Genomic DNA, 22,744 nt, shown 5'->3' on the forward strand with positions numbered 1-22,744 from the left:
AAAGGATTTGATTCTTCCTAATTTCACCTGGAAGATCCTTTTTAAAAGATCCAAGAGCTTCCTTTCCTTTCCTCCAGTTCTCCTGTGGTTTTGCTAAGACCAGCCAGTGCATCCAGGAATTCATCCTTCTCCTCCTTTGTTTCTGTCTGGAGAAGTTCCCGCTGACAAAAGAACTATTTTATGTCCATCTTTAACTTAATTTGCATTTTTAAATATTAAAATCCATTCAATTTCATTGCTATAGCCCTCGAGTTATTTTAATTTCTTTTGACTGATCCTCTGGTGCCCTAATAATGCACCAGTTCATCGGTGCTAAAATCACTGCTGTATTTCCAGTGAGAAATAAGATTGATTACAAGGCTGATCATTGAGGAGCTCTGGTAGGGATAACTCAGTTCCCATCACTCTTTTCTCAGCACTGTCTGTTTTCATCCGTCCATACTCAGTCCCTTACCTGCTGTATAATTCTGCTAATTCCCATCTTTTCAAGCTTACCTAATAATTACCTGTGTCGCATCATGGTGCCTCTGGATACCCAGATAAATTAGATTGTACCACAGTTCTCCTGCCTAGGGAATGAACTGTCTCACTGAAGAAATGCATCATGTTCATCTCACACAATTTACTGAACCTGGGGTTGCAGTTTATTCTCCTTGCCTCCATCTCATCACAAGAAGGGGGTAAAAAAGGGCTCTATAATGAGATAAATTTCTGTCTCAAAGCCACACCTGTGCCTTGAATATCAGCAAGGAAGGCTGAGCTATACAACCTCTTTGCCCATCACACATTCATGGATGCTTTGGCTTTCTCCATGCATCCCATCTCCTGCTAAGCCAAGATGAAAGCTTGTGACTTTCTCCACATTGTCTGCAAACTCCCTGACACTCTTTCACTCTTCTGCTTTTCCTTCCCTCCTCCTTCCCTCCCAATAGCTGGCACGAGGAGAATAACAGTGGAATCACCCACATTGCTGTGGTCTGTGAAGGTTTCTCTCTTATTATATCTAAATAAATATTAATAACAAAAATGGAATAAGAGCTCATTGACAAATTCGGCAAATATTTGCCTCTGCCTTCCCTTTCCAGCCACCTGGCTCTCACAGGGAAGTTTTGCCCTTTCTCAGACCAGTGCATTCAGGAAATAAACATTTGGTTTATTTTCTTGGGAGGAGGAGGAAAATGAAAATGGCATTATGGGGTCTGAAGCCCACCTCTCCCATTTTGGATGGCTGGAAACAGCCGCTCTCATGAGTCATGGCTTTTATCTGTGCCTTATCACAGGGTGGCCAGGATGGCCTTGAATGGTGCCCATGGGATGCCATGGATGACCTGCAGTGCTTTTCCACACCAGGGGAGGAACTGTGCATCTAAAAAGCTCCCAGAATTAAGAGGCTGAGTCTTCAAGCTGATCAGTGCGCTTGAAAAATTGAAACAGCGGCGATGGGTGGAAGGAATGAAGAGAAGGAAAACAAGAATGTGACAGTGCCTGCTCAGGGGCACTCAGTTCTCTGGTCCAGCTGGCTAGGTGGTGATTGGTCAAAGCTTGGGTTGAATGATCTTGGAGGTCTCTTTTAACCCTTATTCCATGATCCTGGCTGGGCACCTGGCTGTGGCCACATGGCATCCCAGCCCCTGCAGCTCCTCCTGTCCAGCCTTGGCTGCTCCCCTCTATGGCTTTCACTCCAGGTGCTTGCTGGGCAGAAAGTGGGCAAAATTGTGTCTGGGATATCATGTGGTGGCATTTCTCAGTCCTCCAAGGATGGAGCAGTGCTTCCCACCATTCTCTTACCAAGACTAATTATTTGTTACAAAGGAGGTTGCAGGAATCTGGGGTGGAAATCACTCCCCAAGCCAGCTAACTCACACCTCAGCACCTCAGGCTGCTTTCAAGGCACAGCACATGCTGCAGAGATCAGACCTGCTGCTGGAAGGCTCAAGGAGTGGGAGCAAGGCTGGTTTATCCCTGTGTGTCAGTGGTTGTGTGTATATATATATATATATATATATATATATATATATATATGTGTGTGTGTATGTGTATAAAAAGTGCATGTGTTTCTGTGTGTGTGTGTATTTTACTATGTTAAGCTATAAACTGTATGGGTTAGGTATGAATTAGAACCTTATAAAATGTGTTTACTCATTCTGTGTAACTCAAAGCAGGGATTAAACAGTAGGAAAAACTGACCGGGAGAATTTTCCAAGCAGAAAAAGTTTTACAGCTCTCATTGTGAAGTGCAGAAGGAGGACTTTTTTTTTTCTTTTTTTTTTTTTTTTGGTGTTCAGGATTTTTTCAGGGCAAGTATTTTCTGTTTGAATTTTTATGGTTATTAGATAAAAGGAGGGTGAGGGGGGCAGCTGAAGAGGAAGGAGGAATGGAGGAATAGCAGGAGATCATTGTAGTGGTAGAATTCGCCCCAGGCACCTGAGCCCCATATTCTCCTCTCCATCTCTTGTGACAATGTACTTTCTGTGCCAGTGGCATCCAGGAGGGCCTCCCCATGACATGCTGTGCTCCTGAACAGGCCCTGCTTTTCTCATCTCCTTGAAGGCATCTTTTATAGGGAAAACAGAGTCTCATAATGCTGCGAATTTAAAGGGAATGGGTGTGGGAAAGGAGCAGTGGAAGAAGAAGCAACAGGGAGATGAGGCTCTCAGTGAGTGAGCATCTCAGAAAGGGGGAGAAGAGAGAGAGGAGCAGGAAATGGAGGTGGATTGAAGTCTTACAGCCTGTTTGCCCTCCTTCTCATAAAGAAAGTCTGGACAAAGCACACAGGGAATAATCTCACCATTATCAAGTGAGTCATCCTAGGTCAGTTGAGTGATGTTTGATAAAGAGCAAGGTGTCTTACAACATGGAACCATTTGATTTCTTATTTCCTTCTCTTCTTTGATACAACTTTGGTTCTGCACCCTCTGTTTGGTCTCTTCTACCTTCTAGTTCTTGCTGCCTTAGTGAATCATCCCTGTCTCCAGGACTGGTGATCCTTGCATAGTTAACAGAGCCTGACTCACTCCCCTCTACATGTTATTTCCACAGAAGGTTAGATTTGGGTTGTTGGGGTTTTGGTTAGGTTTTTTTTTTTCCACTTAACTTTATGAACATTTTCCAGGGGACTGGGGAAAGGGAGGGGAGAAGAGAGACCTGAGAGGGCTCATTGTTTGGGTAATTTTCCCTACTGCTAAATGTCAACATCCTACTCCTGATGCTTCGGATATGGAGTAGCAGGGCTTCTATTTCAGGCTTTGCAAGGGATGGGAGAGACTCATCTTATCTCTCTAACATGGCCCAAGTGATGTTTGGGTTCTATTTAGGGATTTGAAGAAAAGAGGGAAGTGATAACCTCACTGTATGAGCTCTGGGTTGGGTACCTGGCCCTGGCTTCCCTCGTCAGCACAGATCCTGGAGCAGCCCTGGAATCCATTTACCACTTGGCTTAATCCTGCTCTGCTCATTCTGGGAATCTGTCTTTTGTCATCAGAGTGGTCAGATGTTGCGCAGTTGCTGGTGATGACACGTCCCCAATGAGGCATCCTGGAGGGATCAGTGATCCTGGGGTGGGAAGTGTGCCCAGATACCTCACTTTGCCAAGGACATCTGGGAGTCAAAGGGCTGCTCCCACCAGAGTGCCTTTGGTGACATGGGTTCCCAGGGCACATCATCCATCAGATCTGGCTACTAACATCTCCCTTCTGCTGTGGATGACAGGACTGATTTGCCATTCTTTCTGGGATGGCTTAAAATTGGGGGCAGAAGGCATTCAGGCCATGCCAGCATCCTGCTGTGTGCCAATGGCAGGTGCCCTCAGTGCCTGGAGCTTGCACCCTTGTGAGAAAGGGTTAATAGTCTTTTAGAGATGAAAATCAGCTATTAGTGGTCAGAGAGCTGGACTGGGCCTCTGGGTTATAGCTTCAGATTTGCCTTTTCCCTGCTACCTTGGAAAATTAAGTCCCTTTCTCTGCACCCCTGCTCCTTTGCCTGCTGTCTGTCCCTGCCCTGCAGCCTCTGTGACACAGGTGTGCCACAACAGAGCTCACATCTCCACTGAGGGGTGTAAACAACACTGTCAGAGCTATTAACATGGGGTGCTCCAAAGTCTCTGCATGTCAGATATGAGTTTGGTCCCCAAGGAAACGAAATCACCTCGATTTAAGAAATCAGAGATTGTGTTTTGTCCCTGTGAACTGCAGTGGGGTGGGAGATCCTGGCTCACCTTGCAGTCATAGTGGAAAAGGTGGAGGGATTGCTGAGATGATGATGGGTGCTGAAGCAGACTCCTCACAAACAAGAGATTCCCAACTCTTTCCTCTTTTCTTGTGCCTTCTAATGGATCAAAACTGTGAAGAAAAACGTTAACTTCATTGCTGGAAAATCAGTAAGTGAATGATTCATGAGCTGTGTTAAGAAAAGCTGTTGTGACTTGGGTCACAATGGGTTGTACTCCAATAATTCAGGTAATCCCTTGTTCAGGAACTGATGTCAACTCTTGCATATGTTAGTCCTGACCAAGTGAGTCTTTTCTAGCTTCTGAGTTGGGTCAGACAATTGCTTATAGTTTCAGTTTTATCTTGGTATTGCCTTTGGCTTTTCTTGTGATGCCTGCTTGGATAAATGGAGAATTATGGGACGAGGCACAGCCAAGTGAAAGGCTTTCTCCTCTGAGTCTGAGGTAACAACGTATCTACAAAAATATTTAGAGCTCGCTGTGTTTGCTCAAGTTTTAACCTCGGTCCTGCAAGCATGTACATTAGTTTATCTGGCACATGAGTGTAATGGAACAACTCACATGAGTAAAGCTAAACATGTGTAAATGTTTGCAAGATACGGGTCAATAATTCTTTGGAAATCATAGCAAACCAAGCCTCTATTTTCTTACACAGTGCTGTTCTCCAGTCTGCCTCAGACAAGTGATCAGGAATATCTGTAATATTCATTATGGTGTCGTTGTTCCAAAGAGCTCACAGCCAGGATGCAGAAACTCAACAAGTGTAAATTGTTATTGTTCCATTGACTTCAAGGGAGCTACAGGAGATTTTATGAGCTGAGGATCTGCCCCTCCATTCTCAAATGTCCAAAACTGCAGAGCAGGGCCAAATAAGAGGTCTGCTTCCATGCAGGTTCCTCCATAAGGACCAATTTTTTAAGTCTTTGTTGGATAACAGCCTGTAGGTTTGGCTGCAGTTGGGTTTGCTGAACACTTCAGAATGTACTGGTCCAAAGTCTTATCACTAATTCATCAGCATCTCTGCACACGACCTCTATTTAGAATAAATGGGGCCAAAAATATTTAAATATTTAAAATATTTAAAGATTTTCCTTAAATTTGTTGCCATTACAGGCAGTGGTTTGGTCCACTTTCCAGGACTGGGTTGTGAATTGTAAGAAGGGACTGGGAACAGGGTCAGGCAACAGGGGAAATATAGAAGCCCCAAAATTCTATTTTCCCAGTAAGTGCAAGGAAATACGAAGCACAGACCAGTTGATGGCTTTTCACCATAGGCTTACATGAAGTTGATTTGACAAATTACCCAAGATAATTATGGTTTTAGCAATTAATTGCACACTGAGTTTCATTCCAGGAATTGTTCCTTTCCCTTCCTGCTGGTATTTCAATATTTGTATATTAGGAAGCTTCCCAGCATTTGTCCTCAGACATGGCTCATGGTGAAGCTGCTCCCCTTCAAATGTAGCCATCCTAATCCCAGCAGAAGATGGAACATCCCAGCCCTCTGGACTGGTGGAGCTCGGGTCCTTGGCACAGTGTTTGCATCCAAAATTTGGGAGTGATTTTCAGATAGTAACTCATTCCCACGGGAACTGCAAGAGTGCCCTGGTGCATCCAAGGAGATCCAGGTTATGATGCAGGTTTTGCTGCCATCTCTGCAGTGTCTGACACATCAGTTTATGCTGGAGAAGAGTGGCTCTGGGGCTGGAGCAGGGCTGGTGGGACTCCTGGTGAATGTAAGGCTCCATGCAGTCCCTGGATCTGCTACAGGCTGCCAGCTATGGGCCTTGGGGACCATCAAGAGGACCATTGTTAGAAATCTCTGCTTTTAAAGAAGCTAAATATGAAAGGAAAGCAAGAATGAGGGTGGGAACGAGATCTGTGGTGATGAGAGTGAGAACTCGCTCCGTGGTGATGGACAAAATCTTCTGCCAGACAAGAAGGATCTGAGGACAAAGCTTTGCTTCGTGCCTGCACAACTCCCAGCACAAATGGGTTCCCACTTTGCCTTGAAATCAAGTAATTATTTTAACATGCTTCAGAGCCCGAGACAAACTCCCAGGGAATAGAGACATTCACTTGGACTCTCCACCGTGCTAATGTGAATACGTGGCTTTGAGATTGGAACTGGCTCATGCCTGGATGTCTCTGAGCGTAGCAGAGTCAGCTCGTGTCTGGCTGGGGTTGACCCTTAGCAACCCAGTGAACCTTGAGGAATCCTGGAGGGCTCACAGCACAGAATGAAATGCTTTAATTTCCCCTCTCCTCCAGCAGCACACTGCCTTGGGGATGCGTTTTTACATGAGTTGAAGCTTGTTTTCTGAGGTCTTCGATATTGACTGTGAAAGACCTGTGATAAGTAGTCTGTGGAGAGCTCAGATGAAGGAGCAGTGAGTCCTGTTGATGACCCTGAGAGAAGAATACACTCATGATTAACCTTGTGCATCATAGAACATTGCAGCTCATCCAAATTAAGAACACTTCCTGGCCTCTCTTGATAAGAACAGCTCATCCCTCAGTTCCACATGGTCACTCCATGCAAGTTTCAGCCCTGATGGGCACCAGTGAAGACATTTAAGGGACTTCTGTGACACTGGAATGCAACTTTTGCTCTTAGCTCAACTAAAGCCTTGCTTCTTAAATTTAGCCATCTGCAAAAGCTGCCTTCCATCAGCAGGGGACTTGGTGATGGGAACCTAGAGGAGATGGAGACCCAGAGGAGAGCTCTTCATCATTATTAATATATGGTAACATGCACACATAGGAAGCAAATCTTCCCAAAATTCATAACTTAAAGAAGGTGAAGCTGTTCAGGGAACTGCAATTTGCACCTTTGTACAAGTTGGGAAGTGAAGCACAAGCTGTGCCCGAAGTTGCAGCATAATCACTGGCTTTTCTGCCTCCACCTAGACAACCTGGGCCCAGCCAGAGGGATTCCTGATGGATGTGTCTTTGAGAAAAACCATGACAAAGGAATTATTTCTGAGGCCACGAGGTTTTAGGGCATGGGACTTAGGCTCCCCTCTAACATGAGAGGCTGATGTGCATGGATGCTCCCAGAATGTGGGCAGAAAATTTTTAGTAATAACTGGGCATTTTTAGTTATTTTATAATCTGGCAAGCCATGTAGGGAAGGAGGTTTTGACATCATTCCACCAGGATCAGTAGGGATGGTTTGCTTTTAATGATCTAGGCAGCGAGACAGACCATCTGCTGATGTAAATCGGAACAGCTCCGTCGCCTGAAGTTATGTTACACTAATTTAAATCAGCCCATCATTTCCAAGACAAACCAACCACCTTTCGCTGCCTTTCCCCACCGAGTGCCAGATCCAAAGCACATTAAACCCAGGTACAACCTCATGGTGGAGGAACCCCCCTACAAAGCTGTGCTCCCCATCCACTCATCCAAAAACCCAGTCCAAGCCTTCTGCTCACAGCCCTCACTCTGAACCTCCCCTCCTTGGAGGCAAAGCCCCAGGGGAAGAGGAGGGTGAGGCAAGGACCCCCAAAAGGTGACAGACTTGGAGGGCCAGGCATGCCATTTGTTTCCTCATTTCAGGAACCAAAACCTGGCAAGGGGAAGTGGAGTAAGGTCTCTTTTTCCATCTGCTGCGCTGGCATTGCTCTGGAGGTCACTGCTGGGGACGGAGGTCCTCGCTGGGCCCCATCTGCCTTCTCTGGGCTCCCTCATTTATGCCCACTTGGGCCTCTGACATTCTACTCTGTTTTTCTTTCCTTGAAAATGGATCGGGAATTGGGAGCCGCTGCGCAGGAACGCGCCTGTTCCCCATTACAGCTCCACCGGGGCTGTAACACGATCGTGCCTGCTCCATACCCACACAGATATTTATTTATCCATACAGCCTTTCTCCTTGTTTTCATTAAGTTAGGCAGAAAAGGTTAATCTTTCTTCTGCTAAAGCTTCAAAACCAACCAAACTAAATAAAATATGATTTCTTTCATTTCTTTTTTAAAGGACACTCTCTCTCTCTTCCCCCCCCCCCGCTCCTTAAGTACCAGAATGAGGTCACAGTCAGAGATGCCACAAGAGTAAATTGAAAACAGGTTGAAAAAAAGCAAAAGGGAGAAAGACAGGGAGAGAAAACCACAATCAGGAGAAAGCGCCTGGTAACGTTGCAGGGTTGGTTTCATCCAGCCCAGTAAAGAAGCTGTCAAGGCAGAGACATTGGTGCCTTCCTACTTTCCCCTTTGTGCTCTTTCTAGGAATCTTGAAGGTGAATGGCAGCAGGGAGGTCTCCTCTCGTCTTAATTTCCACTTTGCTCTGCAGCGCCTGGGTTTTCTCCGTGCTGCTCTTGGCACGGGGATGTGGGCTGAAGGTGTGGGAACGCCCGCGAGGGTCCCAGAGCTTCCTTTTGCTCCTCGAGCCTCCTGGAGGCTCCTTGGCCTCGCTCTCTTGTTTAGTCTGGTGGAACTCAGCGCCGTAGCTCGCGTTGTCCTCGCTGGGATGGTTGATAGGTGATTCATCCAGCCTGCTGTCCGCAACTGCTGGGCGCTGGCACGGCCGCAGTGGAAGGACTGAGGCAGGCTGAGGCTGTTGGATGCTGTGTGAGCGGTCTGAGCCTCTGCTGCCAGCCATTTTCATTCCTCAGCCCCCATTCCTGCCCGTCTGAGCCTCCTGCCACGGGGAATGTGCTCGCTGGAGAGCACTCTGCCAGCTCAGCCTTGCAGACAGGCAGCTGAGCTGGGGGTCTCCTCCTCCTGCTCCTCCTCCTCCTGCAGACATGGGGTTGAGTTCTCAGGGGCTATCCCAGGGTGTCACCAGTGGGTTGACCCCTGGCCATGCCTGCTGTGGCCAGGAGAAGTTTGCAAAGCTTCCCAGAATGGGGCTGACCCCTCTGCAAGCTCCAAGTGTGCTGTTGTTTCCTTCTGTTTCCAGGAGAGCCACACCACCAGAGCCAGTGTACAAGATGCTTGGAAAACCAAAAAGAGGAGATTTTCCAAACCCCACAGCCATTCCTGTGGATGGGAACGAGGCAGTAGCAAGGGGTTGCATTGGAGAGAGAAGGGAAATGCCACCTGGAGGGAGCTCCATCTTCCTGACAGTTATTAGTAGAGCAGAAATGGATTTTGAAAAGCTGCCTGGGGAAGAGGATGGTTTGGAGCAGATCAGTCCTGGGAAGACATGGAAATGAGGGGGAAGAAAGCCCTGCAGGGATATTAATTCCTTATACCTAGGAGTGTCAGCATCCCATTGCTGAGCACAATTGCCCCATAATCTGTGATCAGCAAGTGAGCAGCAAGTGACATTTTTTGCTCTGTGCACAGCATTTCCCATAGTGATATTGAGCTCTGCTCTGGGTTTTTTACTACTGAGAAGTGAACACAGGTGAGGCATCCTCAGAGGAGCCAGTTATTTGTCCTTGATATCTGTAACAGCTTATTGCTTTATTTAGTGTGACATCAATTATTTATTACTATTAATGAAGGACACAGATGTCTGTCTGGTCAATAAAATATCTCCTACTCCACAGAGATGATCTACTTAGCTATCATTTACTCTGCAGAGAACCTTTGGATTGTTTCTGAAATTTAATAACGCGAGCAAAGATACTCAGGCAATCTAGGAGGTTTGTGCTTCAGGGCTGCTTTGGGAGGCTGAAATCCTTCTTTATATTTGCTGGCGGGGTGTGTGAGAACACAAGTCCAGACGGGAAAAAGAAGCCCCTTTGCTTTCCATCACAAGCTACTTATCCATGTAATCCCTTTTATAAAGTGATCAAACTCCTTCTTAAAAGATGGTTGGGTTATTTGCCCTTCACAGGGGGAGACCAACCATTTATCCATGTCAAATTTATTTCCTCTTGCCATTACTGTCCATTAGCCCAACTATTTCTTTTCCATCTGAGTGCTTGCCCTGCTGATGTGTTCACAGTCGTGTGTCTCTGTTTGGCCTTTTTTTCCCCTGTTTTTATTGGCAAATTTGGCTTTTTGTTCTTTCCCTGTGAAGTCTTCTCTCCTGCTTTCCCTGTGCCTTGGTCTTGAGCACAGCTGAGTGATGCTGTGCACTGAGCTCTCACATAGCCTCATGCAGCTGGGTCAGTGTTTCCCTGCTGCTACATGATCCCAGGATCACTTTTCCTTGGCAGGTCAACATTACTGGTCAATCAAGTGGCCCAAGTGTCCACAGCCAGGTTGGACAGGGCTTGGAGAAACCTGGTCTAGTGGATGGTCCCTGCCTGTGGTTGGGAGGGGGTGAAAGGAGATGACCTTTAATGTCCCTTCCAACCCAAACCATTCTGTGATTTTATGATAATTCTCTCACCATTCCAGCAAAAGCAGCTCTTGCCTTAGCTCTGTTCCACTGACAAGGTCCCAGTCTAAATCTAAGGAATAACTTGTTTTCTGCTCCTAAAGAACGTTAAGGAAATTTCATTCCAGCTGCTCTCAGAGCACTGTGGACCGAACAGTCTCTGCCTTCTCTTGTGTGAGATGAACAAATACAGCCTCCATGTGCTCTGCTTTGCCCAGGGGAGAGCACAGAACAGCAGCTCCCTGTGCTGGCTGCAGATTGACAGCTCTGGGTAGTTGCCTTGTCCCCAGGGTGTCCCTTCCCTGTCTTTGCTCCATGGTCCGTGCAGTCTGGCAGCACCAGTGATCTCACTGCTGCTTATACAGGTACAGAAAAACTCCCAGCCTTGGCCCTGAGGTTACAGCATCTTTGTTAGCATCTATTTTGCTGTTTTCATAACCTCTTTGCTTTGGTTTTGGTATAGCAGAGCCGATGAGAGGGGAGAATTCCCCAGAGGTTCAAGATTGAGCAAAAAGCACCCTCTTGCTTTGTGGATTTTAATTGCAAGAGTTTTGGCTCAACACAAGTGGAGGCACTGTTGGCAGACCCTGAGAGCTTTGTTTCCTCCTGTGCAGGGGGACAGAAATGCACTTCACTGCCTGGACAGGTCTGAGCCATGGCAGACCAGACCACTGTGGAAGGCAGCTCCTCCTGAGTGTCCAAGCAGTGCTCTCTGCCAGCCTGTTCACTCAAAACTCCCTGGAAAGACCATGGAAGATGAACTTTCAAAAGTTAGTGGGTGACTTTGAGAGAGTTAGCTGTTCAGTTTTAATCATAGAATGGTCTGTGTTGGAAAGGACCTGAAAACTCATCTCATTCCAACCACCCTGCCATGGGCAGGGACACCTTCCACTAGACCAGGTTGCTCCAAGCCCCATCCAACCTGGCCTTAATACCCTCTTTGATTCAGTGATTGTACATGACATTTTCCATCTCATTTCCAGTCTCCTGCATGTCTGGTTCCACCCTCTCCCTGTCTCAGCCCATCCCATCTCTTGTGCTCCCTGGCACAGATGTCCTGGCTGATGCTCCTACCCAGGCACTGCCCAGTCCAAATCTCCCCTTGGCCTTGCCCAGCTCCCATCACAGCTCTCTGCCCAGCTGTTTTCTTTCCTAGCCCTCATCAGCTGCTTACAGGAAGGTGTGAAATCCCACAGCATTCATCCTTGGGATGATCTGTCCCCTGGTGAAGCTTCTTCCTGGTCAGAAGGGAGGTTGCTTGAGGGTTTACGAGCCTGAAAGCCCCTTGTTCTACTTCAACAGCACATTCTGCTCCTGCTTCTTTGCTGGTGATTCATCAGGTTTGTAAGTCACGGCAGAGTCTGTTCTCAATGACTCCTGGTGACAGGGAGTTCCCCGATCCAGCCCAACATTGTAGGAAAAGGGATGGAAATGAAAGTTGGAAATGAGCAATAGGGGTTTGTTTGTTTGCTTAAACCATAAACCCAGAGCTGAGGGACTTGCTCAAGGCTGGGCAGCTCTCGTGACTTCCAGGCAGGGATTTTCCTGCTGCCAACCCAACCTGCCTGTGGAGTTGTCTTGGGATTTGGGATGGACACGGGGCTGGGAGCTGGGTTGAGCTATAGAGGCCAGTGACAGAGCTGCCTGAAAAAAGTTTGGAAAGAACAAGTCGTGCTGGGAGCATTAAAATGAATAATTAAGGCTTGGATTCCTTCAGGGAGGAAAGGAATTTATTGCTGCTCTTTTCTGTAGCCAGGGGGGACATTTGTTACTGAGTTGTGTATTTTGAGACAAGACGCAAATGCGGTTTAGGGGGCTGGGGACAAGGGGTTTTTTTCCTTCTACCTGGATAATCCAGCTTCACAGTGGGATGTTCTGGGCTGGTTATACCACTGGGTTGTTCCTTAGGGTCTGAACCAAGAACCTGGGCTGGTGCTTCGTTTCAGTAGTCCTCAGTCACTTTTGCTTTTAGAAAGATCGAGTGTTGAGAAGGGAATTCTCCTCCTCCCTCTGCTGTGATGTTCTGACATTTCCACATGCACAAGGTGCTTGGCACAGCAATCTGGGCTCAGCTTGGCTTACACCAGCATAATTCTATCATCTACAGCAGCCCTTGCTCCGATTCCCATCACTGGGAATGGGGCACAGCCCGGGCAGCTGCTCTGTCTTATTTTCCTCTGTGGTACCTTGGGCTTTCAGTTCCACCAGTGTGAAATGGGAATTAAATGCAATGAGCTCTAACCAATAGACAGGCTGCCCACTGCGAGGAGACAGGCTGCACAGTAGTGGATAGTCATGCCCAAAAACCTTAACAAATGGAGCGTTTTCAGTTTCAACTGGGTCATGATCTAAGTGTTTAATAGGCTTTATAAACCAGAAGACCAAAAAGAAAGGTTTTTCAGTATTTTTAATTAGTGTTTTTCTTCTTCGAATGCTTATAAAGAGGCAAGTGTTCTTCAGCACAACTGAAGGAGCTCCAGTCAGAGCTCCAGGAGCTGGCAGAGTGCAGATGAAAGGGAATGCAAAGCTCTACTGACTGTCATTGAATTAAAAAAAAAATAAATCCATCACATTGAGAGCAATTCCATCCAAGCACCAAAAATGTCTCTTTTTCTGTTAATCCAACATAGCAGAAACACATTTTGCTGTGGCAGGTAATTTTTGCAAAAGGCCCTGTGTGGAGACGTCCCTACAGTGATTTCTAAATGGTCAGCAGTAATTTTGCACCTGTATTGATGCCCTGCTCTCGCTCCTCTCTTTGCTCTGCAGGAGAATCCTTGAGCTTTGCGGATGATTTGCTCTCTGGCCTCGCAACCTCCTGTGTGGCAGCAGGTCGGAGCCACGGAGATGCCCCTGAAACCAGCCTCTATTCGGTCATTTTCAAGTGCCTGGAACCAGATGGTCTGTACAAGTAAGGAGAGACGTGTGGGGAGCTGCTGGGGGCAAGGAGGGATCTCCAGTGCTGTTATTTAATTGTTGTTGGCCCTTTTGGTCAGCACTGTTACACCAGACCCAGGGCAAATGGTCAGACTCTTCCTGTTGCTTTGGGTGTGGCACTCAGCTGGTGGAATGGAAAACCAGTGTCTGCCAGTGCAGTGCTGGAGGCACTGGGAGCCAGTGGGGGACTCCAAGATAGCTCCCATTTTCAGTATTGTGGATTCCCAGGTCCACACCTGGTGGACAGGGCTGTCTCTCACTGATGAACTGAGCTGATGTGGTCAGCTTGGAGAAAGTCGCCAAGTGCCTGGTGGGATGAAATAGATGTCAAGAGTGTGACAGGTGTTTTTGTAAGTTGCTGCTCTCTTAGTAGGACAAAGAGCAAATCAGAGAGACACCAAATCCCTCTGCCCACCACCCAGATATTGTGGACACTTGACTCTGCTGAGATACTTTTTGGGGGTTGGATTTTCTATTTGAATCCTGGGGAGTAATTACTTTCCAGAGCAAAAGGATAATGTCTAGATCTGAATTTTAACTTCTCCTTTAGTATCATTTGGACAGGGTCTGGGCTTTTCAACCTGGCTCATTACCCAGGGCATCCTCTGTCTTGAGAGGGATATCAGGAGTCAGATCAGTAAGAGAGGAAAAATAGAGCAAAGAGGCAAGGAGACATAGGAGAGACAGAGTAAGCAAGAGAGAAACACCCAGGGCTTAATGTCAGAGCGACTGCAATAATTAAAACACATTTTGTAGTGAGTAATGAAACTTTTTATGGGACCACAAAAGCATTTAAAGCGAGAGCTGGCAAATAGTCTGTCAGCGAGAACTTTTTAAGACCTTGATTAATACTTTCCCTCCACCGCCCCCCAGTTAAGTATGTTGACAGCCTCCAAAGCCTTTATTGCACATCCCTGGAGCAGGGCTGTCTCCAGGACTGGGCTCCAAGAGATCCCTATTGCCATTTAATAATATCAGACATTTTCTTCTTAAATACCTATAATGCAGAACTATAATTATTAATATCTCAGGGAACTGGGCTGCTCTGAAAAGGTGCCAGGGAGAGGCTGGAGCAACTGCAGAGCTTGCTAACAACCCAACACCCATAAAACTGGCCTGGTGTGAGCTCTCAGCTCCTGGCTGCCAGGGGCACTGGGAGAGGGAAGAGCCACTGGGTTTGATGGAGGCTGCTGCCGTGGTGAGCACACAGAGCTGGAAGCCAGCAGGTCTGGCTCTTGGGCAGCCTGGGCTGCCAAGTCATCTTCCCCATCTGCCAGGCTGGGGTAATTGCACTCGCCCATTGCTCTAGGGGCTCTGTGATCTAATTCCTGGTGTCTGCAGAGGGCTGGGAGAGCCTTGGGTGGAAGGCAGAGGGCTTTGTCCAGGGTTTTGTGGTCAAAGCCAGGCTGCTGCTTCCCAGCCCTGAGGCACACTGCCATGGAGGTGGCCGTGCCCTGTGCCTGGGGGTGGCTCCTGCTCTGTGGGTGCCCCTGGGTGAGGGACAGCAGCTTTTGTGGGGAGCCATGGCTGCAGGCAGCCAGCAGGCAGCAGTCCCCTGGCACCAGGGAGCTCTGGAGCTCATCCTGTGTGGGGACAGGCCGGGGGTGACGCACAGTGCTGGCTCTGTCCCACAGCTAGCACTCAACAAGGCTTGGCTCACCACTGGCAGGGTGGTGCACACATGGATGGACACATGTTGGTCTGAGCACCCAGGGGGCATGGATCCACGCTCCTGGGCATCCCAAAAAATGCACATGGGCACAGCACAGCACCTCCTCCTCGCTGGCTGCTGCTGCCTGCCCCAGCAGGTGGCACTGACTGACAAACCCCTGCCCCACGCTGGCATGAGCTGCCCTGGCTGCTGACTGCCCAACACGTTTGCTCCAACCTGGGCTCTGCCCAGCGTGTTTACTGAGCATTCTCAGATGCACAGGCACCCCCATGAAATATTCCTCTGCTCAGATGTCCACATGGTTGCAACACAGCGTGAAGAAAGCCAGAGCAGTGAAATGTGAGGCTAAGGCTGCTCTGTGCCCGCACAGACAGAACAACAACACAAACACGGGCACGGGGTCATTTCTTAAATTGAATTTCTTCTGCTTGTTTCATTTGTTTCTGTGGAAAAATAGCTATCTGTAATAGCTCTGGGCTGGGTATAATCCTGATTATAGCCACTTGCAGGGCCCTGTGCTGTTCTCCAGGCTGGGAGGTGAGCACACTGTCTGCAGCATCAGAGCTCTTCAAAAACAAATTACTTGCTTCTGCAGTAGTCTGAGGGTATCACATAACCCCAGCAAGGGGACTGTGAGATCGTGGGAGTCTCTTTTGCCCTGTAAATGTGTCGAACATCCTGTCCCTTTTCTTCTGCAGTACCTACAGCAATTACACTGTGCTGTGGACCATTCATTTGGAGTTGTACCAGCCTGAGATCAAAGCTGGGCTGGAGTATGAAAACAAACCCAAGAAATGTTCTACAAGCAAACAAATAAACAAAGTCTGACTGATTCGTCTACTTTTGAGACTTCTGTAATTCCAAAACATAAGTGAACAAAAGGAGAACTAATTTCTTTGTCCTTTGCAGTTTCAGTCTGACGAAAATATGTTGTCTGTCAGCCCTTTTATTCCCCTTGCCTGTTAGCACATTGGGGTTGAAATGCCAGTCCCTGCATAGCGGGTTTTTCAGGGAAAATAGCTCATGTCAACAAGACACATGTGCTCCAAAGGGTCATGTACACGTGTGGACACTCCTGCCACTCTGCCACACATGGGTGCCCTTTCATGGGAATGCACTCCTGCAGACCCACACAGGGATACTGAGGATGGTTCTTGAAGGCTGTCGAGGTTGGTTTAAGTTCTTAAAAAGCAAAAATATTATATTCTTGTAAAATGGAGAAGAGATTTCTCTCCCCCGAGGTCAGCTAGACCAGAGCAGTCTGTCAAGCTCCTTCCCAGGTGGGTCTGGAAGAGGATGGGGTGAGGAGGGCAGAGAGAGAGAGATGTTGATGTGCCTGTGAAGTGCTCACCTTGCATGGACCAGCCAGCCTGGACAGCAGCCAGTGCCACTCAGCCGGATGGTTTGGGAGCCTTGGGAGCTGTGACAGACACCAAACAGCAGTGAGGAGAAAGGGCTCTGCCTTGTCTCAGAGATCAAACTCAGCCTGGAGGACTGAGCACCCCACAAACCCACCCAATCTCTTCACTGAGGAGGCAGGAGCTTCCCTTGTGCATCCCACAGCCTCCCTGAGCCTCCAGCCCAGCTCATCCATCTCAGCTCTCCCCCCATCACTCAGGGAGTGCCTGGGGATGCCTCGTGGCTGAGCTGTACCTGCTGGGCTACCAGAAAGCAGCTTTGCCAGCCCAGCACGTTCTTTCCAGATCCCTGGGGAGACACCAAGTATCCCTCAGCCAAAACGGGAAATTCTGGAAAGGGGAATGAAAACCCCCTCCAGCTCCTCAATGGAGCTGCAGTGCAAACACACCAACCTCTTTCCTGCGCCACAGATACTATAATTATAGATTAGATTAAATCCCAGTGTTTCACTTTATTTACATTCCTGACCTAGCCTATTCATTTCCAGTGTTTGTGCCAAGAATCAGCACAAAATTTACTGGAAATAATATGGAAGTCATCAGGATTCCTTCCAGAGCCTTTCCTTGGAGTGTGTTCATGTGCTGTGAAGGAGCCCTGACTTTACATTCCCTTTGCTGGCTCAGCTGGGGTTTCCCCAGGGTGATCATGAAGCAGCCCAAAGGCTCTGGGAGAGCATGTTTAGGGGTGATGGAAAGGTGGAAATCCCTTCCTAGGGGGTGAAGATTCAGGACTGCTGTTGGATGGAAAGGGATTCAGTCAGAGCTCAGAATGACAACATGAAGCTCCTGTCAGCACCCAGGACCCACCAAGTCCTGCCCAGCCAGTGTCACCCTCTGTAGGGCCTGCAGGCCATCGATAGCTTGGCCAGGCTCAGTCTGGGATCACATGGAACATCCTTTTTTTGGTGAGCTCAAGGAAAGAGGCAAAGGTGTGTAGCAGGGAGAACCCATCAGAGCAGGGGAGGCAGAGGCTGCAATCCCACAGGCTGAATGTGCTGAAGGAGCTGGCCCAGAGCAAGGCTGATTAATGCTGAGTGACCTCTGCCTTGTGCATAGCTGGGATAAAAAGTGGAATGGAAAACCCTTGGTGCTCAAGAGTGTGTTAATGCTGGCAGCAGTCCCCTGCTCCTTATATGATGCTAATTGTTATTGTTGGTCTTCCGTCAGGAAGACACGTGAATGAGGGCTGAAGCAATTGGAGACAGATCCCAAACAGCTCCATGGCATGGGTTAAAACACATCTGTTACAGCCCTTGGCTGAGTCCCCTGTGTGCACAGGAGCTGTGCTGCTTCACTGAACCCACCTCTCCCATTCCATGTGCTCTCCAGCTTCCCCAGGCCGAGCAGTGCATGGCTGTAGTTTCTCCTCAGGCATTCCTGGCTCGCGGAAGCTCAAACAAGGCAAGGCAGGAGCTGAACAAGCATTTGCTAAATCCTGTGCTCCAAAGGCAGGCTTGTCCTTTCTCAGCACTGCAGGGCTGTGGCAGAGGCAGGCTGCCCAAGTGCTGCCTCAGGTGTATGGTTGTTTGTGCTGAAGTGAGTCCAGTGTGGAGCTCTCTGGGCTCACCTGGGCTGTGTGGGGATCACTGCCTTGCACAGGGTTTGGCCCCATGGAAGATGGTCTGATCAGGGAGGTCAGGGGCTCAGCAGAGGGGTGTCATCTCTCTCTGCACTGATTTTAGTAAAGTCTCGTTTATGGGGCAGGTCGGGCTCCTGCTGAAGTCCCGGCATCAGGAGGATGCACATCTGAAAACCACAGAGAAGACATTTGTGCTCTTTTCAAGGCTGGTCAAAGCTGGAGGCTCTTCCAAGCTCACCATTTGCTCTGCTGAGTGATTTAAAGGAGATCACTTTGGGGTTTCCTCCCCAAATTCTCTGCTTCTGCTTACACCTCATGGCACAGAGAGCAACAGAAGAGCTGTTGCCTCCCACAGCTGTCTCCTCCTCACCCCTTCCTTAGGACAACCAGACTGAATCAACATTCATGTTTTTTTCCTAAAAACCCCTAGCATCCAAATCCCATGCCTGTCTGGGTCAGGGCCCATTCACATTGCCCCTCTGGAGGTGGCTGGAGGAAGGCTGGCAGTGAGGTAGTGAGGAAGAGGAGGAGGAAGAGTCATGTTGTGTGGGACATGGAAGCTGGGGGAGTGTGCCAATATAGGATTCTTTCTGGGAATGGTAATGGGGTGGAGAGGGAAATTTTGGCCTCTCTGCCTATTGGTAGACAAATGGACCTTTGCAATTCCACCTTTTTCCCATCAGTAATCCCATATCACCAACCCCTTTTAGTCACAGACTTGGAGAATATTCTTATTCCTGACCGTGTAGAAAACTAAACCCACCACACATCCAAGTCTTATCTCATGACCTAAGGGGAGAGGGAGTACAAGAGCTGTGATATAAATATCAACACAGGCATTGCTGGCTTTGATTTGCTCTAAGCAGCCAAACCTGCATCATGCTACTGCCTTGGAGCCATTTGTTGTGTTCATCAGATCTCCATGGGACAGAGCATCCTTGTCCTCAAGGCTGCAGAGCTGAGGGCCATGTTGGTTTGATTTTTAAAGCATGGTTTGAGCCCACTCCCCTTCCAGGACACAAAGAACTCCCTGCTTTTTTATCTTGTAGGAAAGAAGGGCAAATGTCCTTGTTGGCTGTGTCCTAGCTAGGGAAACTGGATTTTGACTTATTCAGGTTTTAAGGAGTGGCCAAAAGCAGCACAGCTCTATCTATAGACATGGCCTAGGAAGGACAGGACCAGCACCTGTGGTGCCCAGGTGTTCAGTCACTGCTGCACCCACAGGTCTTGTCTGAACTTGGAGCCATCTCCACAGCCCAGCTCAGACAGACTCTGGATGGGACTCCAGCTCCCCAAATCTGGAGGTATTTGGCAATGATGCTTTTCCAAATAAAAGGAAAAGTACCAAGCTAGTCCTACCTGCCCCTCTTTTTCACACTCTAGAGCAAAGTTTGGGTGCCATGAGCTACAAGATCTGTCCCAGCTCAGCCCAGAAATGTGCTTTTATCTCACATATGGCTGCAAGTCCATAAAACTAGTTAAACTATTCTTTGTTTCATTTTTCATAAGGACACCTGCAGCACATCCTAGCCCATCCTTTTCTTGTAACAACAAGAGCACACAGAGTCCTTCACCAGCCTTGTCTCCTGGAGAACACTTTGTTGTCTTCATTGTCCTTTTGTATTTGTGTGTGTATTTAAAAAACAACAATCTCTTTTAATCTCTGACTTGAGCAGAATGTTACATCAGCAAACACCCACCTCGTGGTCATGCCAAACTGGAGTTTATCAGCACACAGTGACCTCTCCAGCTCTGCCACCCCTTCTCCCCCTCAGGGCTGTGGCTCTTTCCCAGAGAAACAGGGAGTTTCTGCAGGGAGTTTGTCACTGGAAGCTATGCAGGCAATGGAGCTCCTGCCAGGGTGGTTGCTGAATTCAGATGTAGATCTCAAATGGCCTTTATTCCTTGGCCATTTGAGTTTTGGGGTTTGTGGTTGTTTCCCCCCTGCCTGTGTTTGCAAAGGAAGTCAGTGAATTGAGATATCTCCATTTTGGGAGCATCATCTTCAAGGTTTCACCAGCAGAGCCACAACTCCTGTTGGCTTCAGCTGAATTTGTGACGGAGTAAAACAGACATGAAAAAGGTAACCTCAAAGTAGCTGCATCTTCCTGAGTTTTCCCACCTGTAAAACAGATGTATTAAAACCGAGCCACACCCTTTGCTGGGTTTCCCATACACTGAGGAGTTCCATAATAAAATGGGAGAAAAAGCTGAGGAGCAGCTGCTGGATTGCAGAGATGCATCTGTGTGGTTAGGTGGGACATGCTGTGGGTGATGCTCTGTGCTGAGCTATGGCTCATTGGTCTCTGCTTGGTCACCCCCATTTGATGCCACTTCAGACTGCCAAGGATATTTCCTGGGACATGTGCCCTCATTGCTCCTGGTCACCTCACACACACACTCCCTTCCCTCATTGGGAATGAGATTTGATTATACAGCAATATGGTTTCTGTCACGAGTAGGGGAAAAAAATGCCCTGGCTCTCACTGAGGAACCTTAAAGCCAAAGCTTATGTCATGATGTAAAGGTTTCTAAAAAAACAGAAGCAGGGTCTGAGGAATGCTGATTGTTCAAGGGGTCTGTGGGGTCCTGTTTTCACTGAGGTGCTGATGGGGTTGGGTGTGGAGATGCTGGCCCGGCAGCATGGGTGTGAAGAGAGCTCAGGGTGGGTCCCTGGGAATGCTTGTCCAAACACCTGCACAGAGAGCTGGGCTTGGATGCACCTTGCCACAGCTCTGGGCTGTCATACCCCTGCATCAGGGTCTGGTGCTTGTCTTCCATCTTTTCTCCTCTTGATTTCTGCCAGGGAAACTGTAGGGCAGCTCATGGCAGCAACCTGAGCTAGGTCTGGATCATGACAGTTTTCTCCTTTCTGAGCATCTCCCACCACCCTGCAGCTACAGGAGTGGCCTCCCCTCCTAATCTCATTGCACAACCCCAAACCAAAGGCCTTTCATGTTTTCTTTCTCTCTGGTTTGTGTCATTGCAACATCCCAGTCTTCCAGCCTTTCTGGACAGGGCTATGGGGATGTGCACTGCACACAGGAGGCTTTGCACAGCCCAGTTCCTCACATGGGGCAGGGGATGCTGGGGAGTGCTGGTAGGTCTCTGGGACACACCTCAGACAAAGCAACCAAAACCAAAGCACTTCTTCAGTGTTTTGACACGTCAGCACTGATGTAAGAGGAAGGATTTCAAGCCGTTTCAGCTGTAAAAAGTTGTACTCTTGGCCCTACATTGCAGGGTAGTCTTTGCCTCTTGTGCTCCTCCCTTCTGGGTTTGGGGGCTTTGTTAGGTGGCTGTGTGTTTTGTGGAGTTGCATCTCCATGGGTGCTGCCCTCTGAGGGTGTGGAGGTGGATGGATGGATGGATGGATGGATGGATGGATGGATGGATGGATGGATGAGGACCAGGGTGCATTTCTGTCCATGCTGTTTATGGCTTTGCACCTGGGACTGGGACATCTTACTTTGCTGAGGGTCTGTCCCATAACACAGCAGGTGCTACCTGTTAGCCCCATAAACCAACCATCCCATAACCCTAATTCCATAGCCCACAGGTAAAACCATGGCCAGATCCTGGTGTAAGTAGCCTGTGAGTGTGCAGCTGTATTTGGAGATGTTTGGTGGAGCAGTGTGGGATCATGTGGCTACTTAGTCCCACACTGGCAGGTGAAGCAAAACCTTTTCTCTGGGCTTTTTTTGCAACCAAGAGCACTGCAGAGAACAGGATGTCCCAAACACTGCTGAAGCCCAGCAAAGTGCTGCCCCTCCAGCCCCCTTTGGCAGTGCCCCCCATGCCTTGCTCCCCAGGCAGCAGCTTGCAGTGACACCCCTGTGGCTTTCCTATTGCCTATCCAAACCCACCTGATCAGTCCTCCAGCACAGCTAACCCAGTGAAACCCACCCTATAGCATGAAGCTCACCCCATGGAATGAAACCCATGGAATGAAGCCCATGGAATGAAGCCCACCCCATGGTAAGAAGCCCACCCCATGGAATGAAGCCCACCCTATAGCATGAAGCCCACCCCATGGAATGAAGCCCACCTGCATCACCCCACACATGGCTCCCGAGCTCCTCCAGGCCACCTCCAGCTCTCAGCTCTGTCCCTGCCTCGTACCTGCTGCCCTGCCACAAGCTGAATTGTTTTCCAAGTGAAAACATGAGTTGAAAGATTAACTCCACAAGGGCCTTTCCGTGCAATGCACCGGGATTAAATATTTATGTTGGCAAAAAGCACGCAATAGGCAGCTCCAGATTAGAGATAATGAAATTGAGGTGTGTGGAGAAAGCAGGGGGAGGCAGGGGGCTTGCAGGAGCAGGCGGGAGAGGGACCCTAGTGGGTTGTAGTATGTGTGCCTGGGCGATTACTTTTGGTTTTATTAATACCCCACCTGTTTGCGGGGGGACCTCAGCCCCATCACTGGGAGCTCTGCAGTGCATGAGGGAGTGAAGGGATCAGCCATCCCATTCCTTGTGCACACAGTGTCAGGCAGGAAGAACTGTCACCCAAGGTGGCTTTCACTTAGAGCCACCTGAAGTGAGAGGGGTAGGCAGTGTCCTGGAGGAGGTGGGGAGTAGCAAGGGATGAGACACTCTCTGTCATCTGCAAATGATGCACGATCCTAAATCATTAA

The 22,744-nt window shown here is 48.5% G+C and overlaps 1 protein-coding gene across 4 annotated transcripts in view; it reads left to right on the top strand.

The window, feature by feature from the left end:
* ASTN2 (astrotactin 2) overlaps positions 1–22,744 on the top strand; it is a 370,770-nt gene that overhangs the window by 328,244 nt on the left and 19,782 nt on the right. For all 4 annotated transcript variants that reach the window (XM_085077209.1, XM_085077207.1, XM_085077208.1 and 1 more), the window contains one exon: positions 13,269–13,410. In XM_085077209.1, the coding sequence (XP_084933335.1) occupies positions 13,269–13,410 (142 nt within the window). The remainder of the gene's footprint in view (positions 1–13,268; positions 13,411–22,744) is intronic.

Source organism: Lichenostomus cassidix, chromosome 17, assembly GCF_008360975.1.
Source record: "Lichenostomus cassidix isolate B80296 chromosome 17, HeHo_3.0, whole genome shotgun sequence".
NCBI classification, from domain to species: domain Eukaryota; kingdom Metazoa; phylum Chordata; class Aves; order Passeriformes; family Meliphagidae; genus Lichenostomus; species Lichenostomus cassidix.